The sequence below is a fragment of the Halichoeres trimaculatus genome, unplaced genomic scaffold (genome assembly GCF_033239565.1).
Source record: "Halichoeres trimaculatus isolate MK-OKI-2021-1 unplaced genomic scaffold, fHalTri1.1 fHalTri1_scaffold_13, whole genome shotgun sequence".
NCBI classification, from domain to species: domain Eukaryota; kingdom Metazoa; phylum Chordata; class Actinopteri; order Labriformes; family Labridae; genus Halichoeres; species Halichoeres trimaculatus.
In genome coordinates this window covers 6198840-6215874 of record NW_027437191.1, presented here as the reverse complement: position 1 = coordinate 6215874, position 17035 = coordinate 6198840, and the positions used below count along the sequence as shown (strand labels likewise).

At 42.5% G+C, this 17035-nt stretch overlaps 1 protein-coding gene across 1 annotated transcript; it reads right to left on the bottom strand.

Moving 5' to 3' along the window:
• Positions 1–983: 983 nt before the first annotated feature.
• Positions 984–15489, bottom strand: cep85l (centrosomal protein 85L). The gene is made up of 13 exons (XM_074685894.1): positions 15194–15489; positions 13955–14104; positions 12707–13515; positions 12399–12484; positions 10336–10453; positions 10078–10233; positions 7465–7617; positions 7107–7261; positions 5958–6075; positions 5299–5349; positions 4685–4795; positions 4347–4497; positions 984–1289 (listed from the first exon to the last, which is right to left on the bottom strand). The coding sequence occupies exons 1-13, from the start codon at positions 15240–15242 to the stop codon at positions 1123–1125; spliced, it is 2274 nt and encodes a 757-aa protein (XP_074541995.1). The 5' UTR covers positions 15243–15489; the 3' UTR covers positions 984–1122.
• Positions 15490–17035: the final 1546 nt, after the last annotated feature.

Sequence of the window (17035 nt, the reverse complement as noted above, 5' to 3'; positions counted from 1 at the left end):
ATATGTTAAAACATGCAGTAAAGTAAGAGTTTTAGTATTTGTTTGTTCTTAAAGCTGCCTGTACAGAGGACAGACTTCATTTTTAAAGTGCGTGTGCTGTTAAAGTTCCTCGCACAGCTTCTTTGGCTGCTGAAACATCCTCACAAATAAAACTAAGTCCTCTTGATTCCTTCATCAGGTGGGTAAATATACAGAATAAGTTCAGATTAATGAACAAGTTATACGTTAAAAAAAGTTATTCATGGTTTTTGTTTGGACAAGAGTCACGTCAGGAATCTTATCAAGGTTTTTGTCTCATTTTAAGTGAAAAATGTCTTGTTATACTTGATATGAGCCACATTTAACTGGTCGGTCCAGAAAAATGTCTTGTTTCAAATTATATAAAGACAAAAATGAATTTCTTGTCACAAGTAAAAAAAAATCTGCAAATAAAATAAGAAAAATTTGCTCACAAATAGAATAATGTGTTAATACGAGTAACTTTTCTCTTGTTTAATTGGCAGATTTTTTTTTATTTCTAACAAGCAATTCAGACCTCCTTTCTGTCCTTAAATAACTCTAAATAAGACTTTTTTCTAGCCTGTTCAGGTGATTGTGGCTCATATTGGGTCTAAAAAGACATTTTCTACTGGAAATAAGACAAAAACACTTGATAGGATTTCAGTTTTTCTGGTGTGGAAACTCCAAGACTCGGTTCACGTACACTCAAAAGTCCAGAAGAACGTCTTATTTCAAGATTTCAAAGACCGAATGACACCTGAATTTAGTTTCTTGAACTGAGACATTAGTCTTATTTCAGGAAAACTAACAAAAACATTTTTCTTCCTGCTTTGACAGATTATTTTACTCTTCACAAGCAGTTCAGACATCATTTTTGTCTTTTAGCAGTCTTTGTGTTTCTCTTTTTAACCCAGGATTTTCCAGGTGTCTGTGTCTTTCTGGACATGTTTAATCCAGTTTTCTCTTGTTCTCTTGGTGTATAAGGGATCTCTGGACTCCTCTGTGTGTCTCTTGGTGTCTCTGTTATATTTTGGTGTCTCTGGGTGACTTTCTCTGAGTATCTCTAGAAGTCCAGATACCACCTGCTCTGGGTCTCTGGGTCTCTTCCTGTGTCTCTGGGTGTCATTGAGAGACACGGCTGTCCCCCTTACTCTGGGCGTAGCGGTCTGAGATGCTCCTCCTCAGCTCGTCGATGTCCCTCCTCAGCTGGCTGACCTCCAGCAGCTTGAAGCGGAGCTCGTCCTCCTCCACCCGCCTGCTGTCGCTCTCCTCCGCAGACACACTCAGAGCTGTGGAGAAACAAGAGACAGAATGAAGAGGAAGATGTTACTGCTGATTCAAGTAAAGAGAGAAATGCTCAAAGTGACACTTTTATCGAAAGAAAAAGTACTGTTACATTGATCATATATGTCAGACACCCAAGATATTTGTATTTAATCTTTGTGTCCTAATTTTCTCTCCTGGAACTTTATTTTTCTTTTATAGACAACACATCCATGTTTTTACACGTTTTCATTATCACATCCAATATTCCTTTCCTTTATCTGAGCCTTTTTATTACCATATGTTGGAGCAAGTGTGCACAAAAGAGCTCAGTGCAGCACATCATGGAGATACTTGTCAATATCTGTCAATTATTTTGGAGGTTCCTGTTTTATTTTGTTAACTCCTGTCTCTTGTCTCTTACAGTTCCTGTCAAGCTGCCGCCCTCACTGCTGATCACCGGGTCCCTCCCTAATGTGTTGCACCTGTGTCTTGTTAAACTCACTCCCCTTTTCCTTCTTATACCTTGGTGTTCCCTCACTTCCCTGCCAGATTATCACTTTACCCGAGTCAATACATCCAGCCGCTTACTATTTTTGCTACTTTGTTTTTCCGACCTTTCCGCCAGATTCTGTATTCTGATTTTTTACCTACTGGACTTGTACTTCTGCCTCACTCACTGACCTCCAGTGTACCGAACCCATTTTTGTATTGAAGACTCTTGAGAACTATCTGCTGTCCCCACATAGTGAATCCTTCGTTCTGAGCCTGACAGAACTGACAGCTCTTTTTTTTGAATGAGATACAAAACAAAAGCAAACCACACAGCGCCACAGAACTTCATGATATTATGAGCTGTAGATGATGTAGTGCTCTCGTTCTTTGCAGTTTTAGTCTGGACTGTTGAATTGCCCTGTGAAAACTCAAACTGAAGAGGATTTTTGTCTAATATTAAGATAAAAATTTAAAAACTCAGACTTCTCTGCTTACCCTACTTTTCTTGACACTGTGATATATGAATTATGGCATGAGCCTGTGTCAGGGTTATTTCAATAAGTCACATTTCACATTTAGCAAATTTGTGAATATTTTCTTTTAAAGGGGACATATCATGCTTGTTTCTCTCTGTCACTATGCCAGACTAGGATGCCTGTAAAGCATTTCTGCCCTCAGTACAAGTCATTTAGTTCCTTCATTGCCCCACAATAGTGTTCTCAATATCCTCATTTTAGGCCATTCTGAAGATCTTGTTGAAACGCTCCGTTTCCAGAATGACCTCCAGTAACCTCGCAACGTCACAGCCCTTTGTGCTCTGATTGGTCAGTTCTATCAGAGGGGCGGAGGGGGTAGAGCCAGGGGGCGGTTTTTGCAGCATGGCAGTATTTACTAAATCACCATATTGGATGGAGCAGACCGAGCGAGTTTGCTGTTTGCCAAAACTTCACCGTAAGGCATTGATAGCATTAATAAAATGTCAGAGTGTAGGATACGTCCTTTTGTATTGGACCCTGAGTCAGACCCAAACGGTTCTGCAGCTCAGGAGGAAGAAAATCCACCTGGACACAGATCATCTCAGGACGCTTCAGTGTGGTGAGTCAAACCGGTACTGTATCTTGTAGAGTTTATACGTTTATACTCAGCTCTTGGTGGGTGTATCCCTCAGTGGTGGTTGTGTGACTAACTGACATCACAGAGGAGGAGCTGCTTTATCAGATTACTCCAATAAAAGAAAGGATCCTCCTGTTGTCATAAAGGTCGAAATCTCGAAGCCAAATGTCAATGACTTAATTTCAGAGGCATCGAATCTCGTTCTAGGATATCAGAAAAAAAAAAAGTATCTCATTTTTTGAAAATTCAGGGGGAGTAAGGTCTTGTTTTCAAATTTATTATTTTATATGTAAGTAATAAATCAGGCATCAGCATGATATGTCCCCTTTAATGCTTCAAAAATATTTTAACACACATTTTAAATGTGTATATTTCATAGATGATGCTAGTCTGTGACTTTCAGAAAAAATATATATATATTTGAAAGAAAAAACTATTTTTTTTCCATGTCTTAAGAAAGGAAAAAATAAACTTACTTGGATTATACACACAGCAATTTGAGGTACTGTTTCATTTATCTGACACTAAAACACTTCAGATTCTTATTTTTCACTCTTTTAACATTTCACACATATCTGATGCTTTTTGTGTCCCTTGTATTGGCCACAGAATTTCTTGGAGTTTAAACAGAACTTAAAGGTTTATGAGGCTAATGTCAAGCTGATCAAATGGGCCTTGACCATGGCGCTATAACAGCATACAGAGATGCATTTATTCGGGGAATGAGCTTGAGGGATATAAATTAAAGCCTGAAAGGCTACTGAAAAAAAAGAACTTGTAGCAGGAAAAATGATCGTGAACTAGTTCATCTAAATTGGTGTCAACTGAACTGTGAACTTTGAGCTTTTTGTGCGAGCTAGTTCAGTGCTGCCTGGTTTGTGCTCAGTTGTGTGCATGTGGGTGTGTGTCATAGACTGTGAAAAAAATGGACGTCCACGTCCTCCGCTCGAAGTGAGGTCTCTACAAAAACTGCTCCCCCTGTTGGCTGGCTGCAGTATAGGTTTAAAAATCTGTCTCTCCAGTCATTCCAGATGGGCTGTGGTCAATCTTTAAAAAATTATTACACCTTGTAGAAATGTTTCTCACGTCCGATTGTTGTGGTGATTTGAAGATATTATTTGGCTGTCTTGTATCCAAATCCTCTTTTTTCTGAAAAGTTTTGTTTTCATTAGCGATGCGAGGTTAAAAACGAGGCTTTATGTAACGTTTAACGATGATTGATAGCTGCTGTTCTCGTGTATTTTTTGGGGGGATTGTAAAATATGTCAGGAGGTAGAGTCAAGAAGTGATTAGACTCTCAAAAAAAATATAATTATCATTTTTGTCACCCAGCTCCACTCAGATTCTCCCAGAATCCCTCTTTGCAACCTCTCAGTCTTTGGTGTGTGTGTGTGTGTGTGTGTGTGTGTGTGTGTGTGTGTGTGTGTGTGTGTGTGTGTGTGTGTGTGTGTGTGTGTGTGTGTGTGTGTGTGTACATTTCATGCCCAGCAGCAGGCTCAGGTTGGGCTCCTTCCCCTGGGCTCTCTGGCTCAGGATGCTGCAGAGCGCCTGCAGGTCCAGCAGACACAGGGACATCTCCTTCAGCAGACGGCTGACTTCAGGAGGCTCCACGCTGGGCACTGGGTGCTCTGATGGGCTCTCCTCCTCTTCCACCTGCTGCTGCTCAGACAAAAAAACATGAGCGTCAGTTTCCAGTGAGCGCAACAGACATGTGCCCTAGTGATTAAAGAGCTTCATCCCTGACTTCATCTTACAGGTCAATATATCTCATCACAGAGTGTCAGAGTGTCAGACACATGGTTGTTCCTGGTACCTGTGTGGGGGCTCTGGATGAGGGGTCCGGGCTGTCTTCAGGCTCATCAGATGGAGGAGTGTGCTGAGGGAGAGACATGCCTCTTTTCTCCTGCAGTCTGCTGCTGGTGGCCTGGAGCACAGAAGCAGATTTGTCATCCAGTGAAGACTCTTTCTGTTTCTGGTTTCCATCAACATGAAAACAGGACAGGGCTCTTTGGTTCCACTATGTAGAAAAAATGTTTTTCATCTTCACAATTAAAAAATAGAAGTTTAAAATATTTCTCTCAGTCTGTGCTACATCTGTACATAATATGAGTTTCTCTTTTAAAGTGACCTACTGAGATTAATTCAGTTTTCTATCATATCCTTATTTATCCACATAAACCTGAAAGGCTCTGCTTGTCCTATCTCTTTTGTTTCCTTCATGTGAGTGTAGAGGTGTATGGAAGCTATCAAAATTTAAATTACACAAGATAAAAATAGAAAAAAATAGATTTATTGAAATTATTCACAATATATTACTATTATTACTACTGTTAATTATTTAATATCAATATATATTATATGTGTGTGTGTGTGTGTGTGTGTGTGTGTGTGTGTGTGTGTGTGTGTGTGTGTGTGTGTGTGTGGTACCGTCAGTCTGGATGTCAGTCTCTCGATCTGCTCTTTCTGATGTTTGATCAGCTGGAGAAAAGAACAGAGCACAGGTCAGAGGTCAAAGACTTCCACATTTTATTTGGTTTCACATCTCCACTTGTGCAGGGTGTGTGTGTGTGTATGTGTGTGTGTGTGTTTAGGTTCATTAGTTCCTCTTGAAACTAATGAACACAAACCCAAAACAATACCCACTCCCAGTCTTAGTCTAATGACTGACGTGCTCATCTGTTTCAGTCACACTCCATTTTTTTTCTTTTTGTAGCTTAAATCAAATATTTATCAAAAAAGAGTTTTCACATTTCTGTCATAACTTTTAAAAATATCTTCTCTTTTAAAACTTGTTCACTGAGGTGAAGAGTGTGTATTATTATCTTTACTTCAGAGCATGAAAAAAGTCATGATTCCTTTGGACGCCACAGATACTCAAACTTTCCTACTCTTCAAATGTTTGTGTAACTATCCACACCTGTGTGTCACACTGAAAAGGGCTGAACTGCACCTTTACAGAGGCCCCTGTAGAGACAAACTAATTCGACAAACACTCAGTTCTCTCATCTTGATGATTTATAGTCGACTCGTGACCAGAAACCCTCTGTAACGTCCCCAAACGAGGAGGGATTGAGGTGTGGACCTACCCTGCTGCTGTGGTCCTGCTGTTCCAGAAGTTCAGAGTTTTCCACCTCCAGCCACTTCAGATCCTGAACATGGAGCCGGACCCCATCATCCAAACACTGCTGCACCTTCTGCTGCAGGCTGAGAGGGGGGAGGGAGGAGAACTCTTCAATTGTTGCTGATCTAAACTTGAAACATAAGTGTACTTAAAAAAAAATGCACAACGTCCTCAGAGAGTGGATACTTTTCATGTTACTGTTGCAGTAACTGTGAAGTCACATGTGGCATCACTTGGTAACGGCTGAGCACATTAATGAATAATTAATAAAAGCACCAGTTGCTCTATATTGGTTGTGATCCCATCAGACTTTAGTAAACAGCCAGAAAACACTAATTTGTCCAAATTAATGCATATCCATTTCCCAAATCAGTTTTTATCCTTATAATGGTTTAAGAGTCAGAGCGTGGCTTCACCTTTTACCATTGTAAAGTTTTGAAGCCAAAATACCGCTGTCATAGGTGCAGCCATTGTGCAGCCAGAATCTGTGCAGTAGAGATTATGAGGAACTCAGAGAGGCCAGGTGACAAAGACATATATATATTTCCTCTTTCATCTTGAGTCTAATTTCATCTTGGCTCTCCCTTCAAATGTATTTTACTAATCCTGGAAAAACAAGACAATAAAAGCTGTGAGTCATTGCTTAACTGTAAAGCCTCATTTTTAACCTCTAATAAGTAATGAAAAACTTTTCACAAAAAAAGAGGACTTGAACATTTTGCAGCTCAATAGTATCTCTATATCGCCACAGCATAAGAATGTGAGAAACATTCCTACCAGGTGTATTCATTTTTTTAAAAGTTTGACCCCAGCCCATCTGGAATGACTGGAGAGGTGGAGTTTTTCACCAATACTGCAGCCAGCCACCAGAGGGAGCAGTTTGAACGAGAAAGATTAGGTCCTTTTTTTTATTTTTTTTTTATTTTTTTTTTTTTACGGTTTCTGATTCATACCATCAGGATATTGGAAACAGTGAAGGTGTTGGACACAAACATTTACTTCACTTTCCAAACAAAGAGGACATGTCTAACAAAAAGTCTAAATGAGATTTAAAAAAAAAAAACCTCCAGCACTTTCGTCATGTCTGTAACAGTCAGATCAGGTGATGATGTACCTGTGCACAGATGCGATCAGCTCCTTTTCTCTCCTCCCCTGCAGCTCGATCTTTGTGTTTTTGTCCTCCAGCAGAGCAACTCCCTCCTGCAGGCTGCTCTCCAGCCGACTCATGGTTCTCTCCAGCTGTTTGGCTTTCTGTTGGACCTCCTCCTGCTGAGCACACACACACACAGGCATACACACACACACACACACACACACACACACACACACACACACACACACACACACACACATACATTGCTCACTAAACACTGTGCTAACTGTTCCCTGGCAAACACCTCAGAGTTTCACTAAATTTGTATTAATTTCATGTTTGTTTGTGTTTGTTTGTGTTTGTTTATGTGAGTGCGTACCTGTTTAGCCTGCACCTGCACCTCGTCCAGCGTGGGCAGGTCTGACAGGTATCTCTCCAGGGTCTCAATGCGCTGCTGCTTCTCCTGGTTCTGCTCACTTTCTCTCTGACACTTCTTCTTCAGACTGCTGATGTAGCGATCCCTCGTCTTAACCTGGCAAAAATATCTTTCTTTATAACAAAACAGATTCAATACCACAATGTAATAAAAAATCATTAGTTATTTTTTTATTACCACAGAAAATGTGTTGTTTTGTTTGACTGGGTTAGGTTTCTAAAAGCTTTGTGAAACATTTTCTTCTGTTTTAGGATCCAATTCACAACACATACTGCATCAAAAATAAAGAGGTGCTTTTTCACCAGAAGGTAAAGGAACTTTTAGTTCCTGGTAGAACATTCCCAGGAACCATATGGCTCCTGGGGCCCCATTGTTTGTGTTTCAACCACAGGCTGCAGACCCAGAGGCCTATATCACGAAGCAAGATTAGTGTCTTAGCGAGATAACTTCAGGGTTAACTCTTGATTACCGAAAGCACGAAGCCGGTTCCTTTTTTATCCGAGTAGATCACCATGGTGACCTACTCTGAACGGCTATCCTGCTCTGGAGCAGGATAAGTTGGAGGTTGAATCTGATCCTATACAAAAGCCCCTCCCACTGACCAATCGGCTTCTCAGAAACGATGACCTGCCCTTTTCTCCCAAACCCGGTGGACAGAGGCGCACAAGTTGTAAGAAGAGCTTTAGGAAGAGAAAGTTTGTTCAAAGATCGATCAGATCCACTCGATCAAAGCGACGATTCCCTGTATGAGAGTTATAGGTTCTCACGGCCCGGACTACTCTACCTCTGTGAGATATTAGAGCCGTACATTGCCCGTGCAACCCGCAGGAGCGGTGCACTGACTGTCCCACAGACATTATGCATCGCCCTGCGATTCTTTGCCACAGGCAGCTACATGTACTCTGTCGGGGATGAGGAGCGGCTGAGCAAGTTTACGGCATCCCACGTGTTGGCTGCTGCCCTCACGTAATTTAGGGACGATTTCATAGCGTTCCCAGGATGAATGAGAAGGAGGTGGAGCCAGTTACCTGTGATAGGTAGCTGATTCTGAACAGAAGATGAAGAAATTCTAGCTCAGATTTTATCAATGAAATGTACACACAGCAGAACATATCACCACTTTTTTGGGAACATTTTAGGGGGAGCTGAGCTTCCCTTGTAGTCTTAGAGCAATCACCACTGCTTGAAACAGACTTATCAGACGTGATGATGTTCTTGTATTTGTTTTTTATCTGCTCCCATGTTCTTCTGACTCCAGAAGGATTACATCTGGGAGAATTACATGATAATTGGAATACACGCAAGTCATTTGCACAGTAGCATTTATTATTTTATGAGATTTAGAAGTGTGATCACTATCATACTGAGCCATGATGAGTAACATTTACACAGTCCGCTATGCATTGCTATGCATCTTGCCTGCGGTTGCCCGCTGCTACCGTGTTCCTCCTTACCAGTTAATGTTAAGTATGTTAAGTTATTGCTTCTATCCTCCTTGTATTGCTGCATTATCAGCCGCTGCTCTTCAGTGGTGACGTACGGTGATTGTGATTGGTCAGCTGCCTCTAAGCCCTCCTCTTTTACGTGCGCGTTCACGGCTCTTGATGAGTCAATCCTGCGTTGAGTTACCGTGTTGATAACTCGCGTCGTGCTATCAATTATCCTGATTGCCATTGTTAGGGTTACTCAATCCTGGATAGGTGTGAGTTACCGCGGATAAGTTGACCGCGCTTCGTGATATAGGCCTCAGGTCAGTTAGGTTAATTAGACCACTGACATATACAGAAAAAAATAAAGGTTACTGCAACACACCACCATACCAGTAGAGGGCAGTAAGACAACGACAAAGACCATTCAGCAAAATTAACACCATCAAAGGCAAGGACAGGTGGCCACCTTTATGTGTAGCACAGCAGTTACCCTGTTAGCATAGAGGATATTCTGCCTGTGCTGGTTTTGATAGTGATTTATTGCACTCCAGATGGATTTGTTGACACCTGAGAGGAGACAAATGGTGTGGCAAAGCTGTCGCAGGTTGAGGCTGTTTCAAAAGACAGCTTCAATTGGCAGAACACCAAACAGCTCATCTGTACAGAACATGAAGATGGCAGATGGCAGATGGCAGATATCAGTGTTGTGGCTTAAAACATGAGCCCGTTGATTGATCAACAAACTCTGGACACCAACATGTCCAAGAACTCATGTGTCTTCAGTTCATAGATCCAGATCAAATTACCTGGACTGTCATGACTTTATGCACACCAAGCCAAAGCTCCACCTGCTGCTCTAAGCTAGAAGTACAGGTGAAACATTCACAGCACTGGGTTGCTCTATGTCTGATGAACTGAGAAAATAAAACATAAAAGACACATTTTGGCTAAAACAAGTCCTGTTTGCTCAGTACCTCAGTTAGAGAAAAATTTAACTTGTGTGTGGATTCAACTTTTAACTTTGTAATTAATCTGCGTTAACAGGTGCTGAAGTTGCAGGATCCTTCAGTGAGTCAGGCCCTCTGTCATTTTGTTTATCATTCTAGGCATCACCCTTCACTGATACCTTCTCCTCCAGTTTCCTGATGTCCTCGGAGTATTTCTGAGTGACCTGCTTGAAAAAATCGCTCAAATGAAGAACCTCCAGTTCAGCCACGGCCAGCTTCCTGCCCAGCTCCTCGTCACAGCACAGCTTATCAGACTGCACTCTCATTGCTGTCTCCTGTTGGGAGAAAAGTGCTTGCTGTGTGACTTTAATCAACAAGTTTCATCTCTGAGCCTTTTGTGTGAAGATACAAAGTGTGTGAAGTGTGTGAAGTGGCACCTTGGTGTTCAGGATGTAGGTATTATCAAACCATCCTCTCTGGTTGTGCAGGACCTGCTGCGCTCGGAGCTCGTTCTCTCTGATCCGAGCGTGGAGCTGAAGGATCTGCTGCTTCTGTCTGGAACAGAAAACCAACATCTGTGTGAAAATGGCTCTGTCCACCATCCCATCATCTCCAATAAAAGTACATCATCATTCTATCACAATAATGGCCTAAGTCATTTTTTGACTAAAATGAGTTTTTGGCTCAAATCACCTCTTGATAACACTGACCATCTCTGGTAAAATCACTTAAAGCTTTAGCTAAAAGTGAAGGGCGTGACTTAGGCCATTCTATTTCTAGTCTAAGTCAAAATTTTGAATTACTCAGGATAAAATGTGTGACTTGGGCAATTTAACAAGCTTTCATGATGGTGGCTGCTTCCAGAAGAAATCGAAACTTAAGTGCAGAAGAAGCTGTAAACATGATTCTTGAATCAGTTTCTACTGGTGAGTGATTAGGTCCACTATCATAAAGGCCAGGGTATAATTTGTAGTAATTTACTGTAAATTTCACAAGCAATAGTTTAACTACAAATTTAGCTGCTTTTTGCTAGCTCGCTATTCCTGGCTAGCCCAATGTGCACAAGGCAATAATACCCCTCAAAGTTGTAAAATTACAGAAATGTTTTTGCTTTTTGGTAGGAGATGTATGAGTATCCCTACTCAGCATATTACAAACATGACATTTGGTCAGTTTAGGTTGGAGTTATTAACGTTTTGAGTTTGCTTTATGGAATTAAAACATAGATATTGGTCAGGTTTCATAAAGTTGTCAGAACTGGATGTTGGAAAATGGGTTAAGTTCAATAAAAATCAGGAAAGAAGACCTGGAGAAGTGAGTGCCTCCTGACCAATTTCATATACCTGACATTTATTTAATTTAACTCAGGGTAATTTCAGTTCTGAGTTCGCTCTATTGAATGCAAAAGCAGTTTAAGCCAGGTTTAAAGTTGCCTAAGTCAGACTAGAATGTTAGATCCTCCTTACAATAATGTACTCCATCTTTTTAGATCACGTTAAAAATAAAGACTAAAACAGAGAAATATGGGAAATCACGGGTAAATCCTGAGAGACAAACATTTATTTCGTCTCTTTTTTCTTCGTCTTTTCTCTCCCTCTTTTCTTTGAATTGAATGAAATGAGAGAAGCCAGATATATACTCAGTATCAGATGTTTAGGGTGTTTATTGTTTAATTGTAAGATGCGCATCAAACTTCCAGCTGCCGTCAGGTTAACTTTCCATTATGACAAACGGCTTTAATCTGACATCAGATGTGATGGGACAGTTAATATAGATATAAATGTATATGCTGGTTCAGACAGTTACATTAAATAGTGATTGCTGTGATTGTTTACTGCATTAAAATGTGCCTGACACTCTGGAAACCTGCCTCTGAGGCTTTGATGACATGTGCGCACATGTGCGCCTGTCACCAAATTACAGCTGCGTGGGGTGCACTCCGCTTGCGCGGAGGATAGACCAGGTTGGAGCTGGCGAGCTTTCAGCGCACTTTTTTGGCACGAAATTGTCACTGCCCCAACATGAATCTGCTGACACCTCCCCCTGGTGCGCCGTCAACTCCCCCTGGCACGCCGTCACACCCATCTCTGCGCAGACGGTCTACCAAATTGGCAAATTGACAGCGCACGGTGGTGCGCCGCACAAAATTACTGCGCAGGGTGCGCCAGGCTTGCACCCCCTGCGCTGCGCCACGAAATTAGAGCCCACAATGTTCTCTGCATGTCAACAGTCATCTACTGTGAGAGCCTTTTTGACTGAGATGATCACTTAATATCATATCCTCTGTATTTGGTCAAGATTTTTGTGCGTTCCCAAAAACTTGAAAAAATGATTTAGGCCATTGCTTTAAAAGGCTGACGATATATAAATCATAAAAACATATTGTGCAGATCAAGCATGATCCTTCCTAGCAATTTCAATCTAACGAAACGAGAGAGCAAGAAAATACACAGTCATGTAGTGAAGAGGACAATGTGTGTTTCTGAGTGTCTTGCAGTACCTGTCTATCTCCAGCTCCCTCTGTCTCAGCAGCCCCTCTTTAACCTTCACCAGAGCATTGACAGGGAGAGAGCTCTGCTTCAGCACCTGTAAAAACACACACACTTCAGTCACACACACCTGCATGGAGCTACTATCGCAGCAACACAATTGATCCACTGATTCATGCACAAATCCTTGATTGGATGGAGAATGAATCAGTTTCATCATTACTGAGTTATGAGCATGTGCAGAGGTCACATCAGGTCAGTTTGAATGTCGTCTCCTGGTCTCTTCCTCTTTTACCCTGGTTTCTGTCGCCCCTCTTACCTGGTTCAGCCCTGGTTCCTGCTGCCATGACAGACCGTCTCCACTGCCTCCCTCCCCTCCAGGGATCCCGCCACGCTCCACTTTGGGTCTGTACTCCATCTGCTCGGTCAGCCACATCTGCGTGCGGACTGCCGGCTGAATCGGGGAGCTTCTGTCCGCCTGAGGGCCGAGCAGAGAGTCTCCCTGTGTGGGTAAACTGAGGCCATACAACCCTCCTCCTCCTCCTCGGGATAGTTTGGTTTCTGGTAAAGCGCTGTAGCTCATGTCCAGACTGGTGTGTTTGGCCGGTGAGGTCAGAGCGGAGGAAATGGAGCGCTCTGTTTCCAGACCTGAGGACCTGCTGCTGTGGAGGTAGCGGTATCCAGGCGCTGCACCTGGTGAGCGCAGCAGCAGGGTACGACTTAGTGAGGAGGAGGATAGAGGAAGATAAAGATCCATGTTTGGACCCCGCGTTTCCTTTCTGTACCCGTACTGCAGACCTCTGTCAAGGGAACCCCGTGAATCAGAGCTTTGAAGGTCCCCTGGTGTCCTGGTGGAGGGCTTATCAGCTCCAGAGGGTAGTTTGGTGAGGGAGGACCATTTCCGAATCGGTCTCTGGTCCTTCATGTCGAGGCAGCTCGGTGCACTCCGAGGAGACACTCCTGGTGTGTGCAGCTGACATGATCTGCTCCAGCAACCCGCCCTGCAGGGGGAGGCAGAAGAGGGGGAGGGCAGGACGTGCACAGTGGGGACGCCGTCTTCATCCAGAGCCACATGACTGTGGGACAGCGGCTGAAAAGACAGGGGTGTTGTGCTGGAGCTGGAGTCATCTGTGGGAAGACAAACAGAGCAGAGAGAAACTTTAAACCCCACTCTCTCCTGTCACACCCTATCATACATCATTTAAAGGTACATGACACTAAAAAACACGACTTTATAACTCCATCAGCATTAATTGTTTCCATTCTTTTGTTCATGTTACAGTGACGACCTTGAATTGCAGCGTAAGCCTAAAGACCATGCAGGCTACTGATGTAAGTCCAGAACAAACTGAGGACTAAGTTCCAGTAACAAAAGATGTTTTGCATGTGACGTCAAAACATCCAGCCACTCCCCTTGACAACAAAAGGACATGTGACTTTTGTGTTCTGGGTGCTGAATTAAAGACTCTTGTCCACAAAATCAAAGCTCAGTTCTGATTGGATCTCCGTCTGCTGATATTGCACTTGTCAGAAATAACAAACAATAAGATTAAAAAGGACGCCTTGCCTTCCATGCTGTCGGAGCAGTAGGTGCCGATGCCGGTGTCCCCGCTGTCCGACACTGTGCTGTGTCTGCGCCCACCCAGGGTAACGTTCCCAGGGCCGTGAGGGTCTTTGTGACAGCCCGATTCATGACCAAGGAGCCATCCTGGAGAGCCTGTATGAGAGGGTTTTATTAGAGGGTAAGGTGTTACTCAGGTCAGTCAGTTTAACCCACACAATAATCAAATCTCTTTTTTGGATGCATAACTCACTGGACAGGGGGTCAAATAAAAATACATTAACTTTAAAATAATAGTACCGAAAAGTATGGTGACTGTAAATATCACCTATTTCAGTCGATTTTTTTTCCAGTTTTATGTTGTGCTTGATATTTACATATTTTTCTTTACTAATTTTTTTTTTTTCATTTACCTCTTGTAATGTTTTCCACTTCATACTTTCTTGTTTGTTACTGTCACTCTGTAAATTCCCCACTGTGGGACAAATAAGCTGTCAATTGACCATAAAAGATTTCAAATCCAGGACAAAGTGGACTAAATTATGTGTTCACTTTTTTCAAAATCAAACTAAAGTACAGAACTTGAGGAAATGCACTTAGTTGTGTTAAGTTACCATGTACAAGATTAGCACTGTCTCATGCCTTGATTCTGGGAAAGAGACAGTGGACCCAGGGAAGGCCAGTCTAGCTCTGAGGAAGATGAGTTACAAGGACATGGAGGGCCCCATTGACTGGGTTTGCCTTGGCCCCCCAAACGACTAAATACGCCCCTGCTGGCATCAGCTCAGTTTTAGCCAATACTAAATCCCAGTTATTGGTATCGGGGATCCAAAAGTCAGATCTGAGCATCAGAGAATATTTCATACCTAGTATTTAAAACTGTCGTTTTATGTGAGATTGTACAACATCATATAGATTTGTGCTGTACTATATTATATAATAAGAATTTTGTTACAAATCGTTACTAAGCATACCTTGTGGGGATTTTTTTCATAACTATTTATTGTTATGATCATAAATTTGTGTCTTAGTACCTAAAGTAAGAAAATCCGCTAATAAAAAGACACTTCTTCTTCTTCCTGTACTGTATTGTTGCCAGGACTCGATGATGTCGCATTGTAGCACAGTATCACATTATGTCCCATCAGCTGCTGTAGCTGGCCTTTAAATCGGAATCACTGCTTCCAGCTCACGTCTTTATTATCATCCTCTACTCTTCATAACTTCGATCCAAACCGATCTTACCTGTTTTATTGGACTCGTTTCCATCTTCAGCGTCACTTCTGTACCACATTGTGTCTGATGGAGGGCTTTAAGTAGGAAGAAAAGGGCAGCTGGAGCGGAGCACCGGAGAGAGAAAAACAAGGCCACAGGCTGGAGACACGGGCACCGAGTTAGTCCTGGGTTTACTCCGAGGGTCGAAAAACATATCTGAACTGGGTCCAGTCTCTGATTTATTCTCGGGGTAAGTAACGGTTTTCGCTGCTCCAGATAAAGCCAGCTCCGCTAGTCCCAGGATAAACGTCCTCTGAGTGTGGGGAGTGACGTCAGCAGACTCCTCCTACGCAGCGCCGCTGAAGGGCAGTTCGACTCCGTGAAATGATCGGGCCATTTGGTTCAACTCAGAAAGAATGAGTTAACAAGTGAATCCTATGGTCAAATCTGGGGCTGTTTCCTAAAGCCCAGGTACCTTGCCTTGCCTTGGAAGCTTGGAAGGCAGTGCCTCCGAAGCCACTTCCTTCCAATCCAAGGCAAGTGTCCTGCCTCTGCTCCAAAGAAGATGCTAATGGAACAGCCTACAAAGGCATATTTTGGGAGGAGCTCAGACGGCTTCAAATATTGTCATGGCTTGCCACTTTTCTACACCTTTTTGCTTTTTTATTGTCACATCATTGACACTCTGAAGGTGCAGCTTCTCAGTAATTATAGTTACGTGAGTGACACACAAAAGAGTTAAGTGGTGGACATGGTATAAGTTGTTATTTTCAGAGGTGTGTTTTGTTACTTAAATTTAAATTGGAATTTACCACGCGCCTCCGCTGGTGCGTCTTTTCCTTCCATTTTTTTCCTTTTTTTGTAGATTCACGCGTTGTATGTTGGGTATTTATAGCCATGGCAAGGCAGCGAAGGATACACCTGTGTATCCTCGGTCAATTAGCCACATGCTAACCAAAAGGAGGACATATGCCTCCAGAGGACATGAACATTGGAACAGCACTTGGGCAGCGACTGATGATGTGGATGCCTGCCCACGCCCACATCAGACCAAGGCAAGGCAAGGTACCTGGGCTATGGGAAACAGCCTCAGTCTCCTCTTTCCTCCGTGGCACTGGAAGTTCTTTCTAAGCCCTTACATTGAGCGGAGACTGATCACAGGAGTGATAGGCAAGGAAACACGAGGGTAGGCTTTGCATAATTATTTATACAGCATTTGTCTGGCAGTTATCAATGTCGGAAATGGAGGGACAAAAGTGCAAGGAAGGGAAATAGTGAAGGAGAGCAGGTGAACATACAAATCAATGACACCCTCCTCATCCCTGTTACTTTCTACAGACATGTATAGGAGTTATTCAGTGGTGCAGTGTTTGATTTTTGCCCTCATTCTGCCCAGTAAAGTAAAAGTTAACAAATCAATGTCAATGGTAACCCCCATTCTGCACACATTTAGTATGAACATCCAGCCATCCAGCATTGTTACTTTATATCCACAAATAAAACATGGGAAGGCAGAATAACCCCTCTTTAATAGTCTTCTTCTCTTCAAAAGAGACTGTGAAATAAAACTTGACAAGACCTGAATATATTTGTGATTCCATTAATGTTATTAAATCAGAAATAATACCAATAAAAAATACAAAATTTTGACAAGACTTTGACTGTTTCTACTTATCCTATTCCTTTTTACTGTATTCAGTCTCAGGTTCAGAAGAGGTGCAGGTCTTGGCGTCAGGGTCTGGATCAAACCCCCTGGGTGGTTCCTGTACTCCACAGTCCTCTCCATGAGCTCCTGTCTCTGTCTCTCCTTTTGTATCTGTTCGGTTTTGATGAAGCTGTGAAGCTGGACCTCCAACACACTTTGAGCTCATG

Bases quoted from the DNA above. Each gene is read 5' to 3' on its own strand.
- cep85l (XM_074685894.1), bottom strand. From the start codon at position 15,242: ATGTGGTACAGAAGTGACGCTGAAGATGGAAACGAGTCCAATAAAACA. The intron at 6,076-7,106 runs GTACATCATCAC...CCCCCCTCTCAG, and splicing joins CTGATCGCATCTGTGCACAG to CCTGCAGCAGAAGGTGCAGC. The intron at 5,350-5,957 runs GTAGGTCCACAC...TCTTTTCTCCAG, and splicing joins AGCAGGACCACAGCAGCAGG to CTGATCAAACATCAGAAAGA.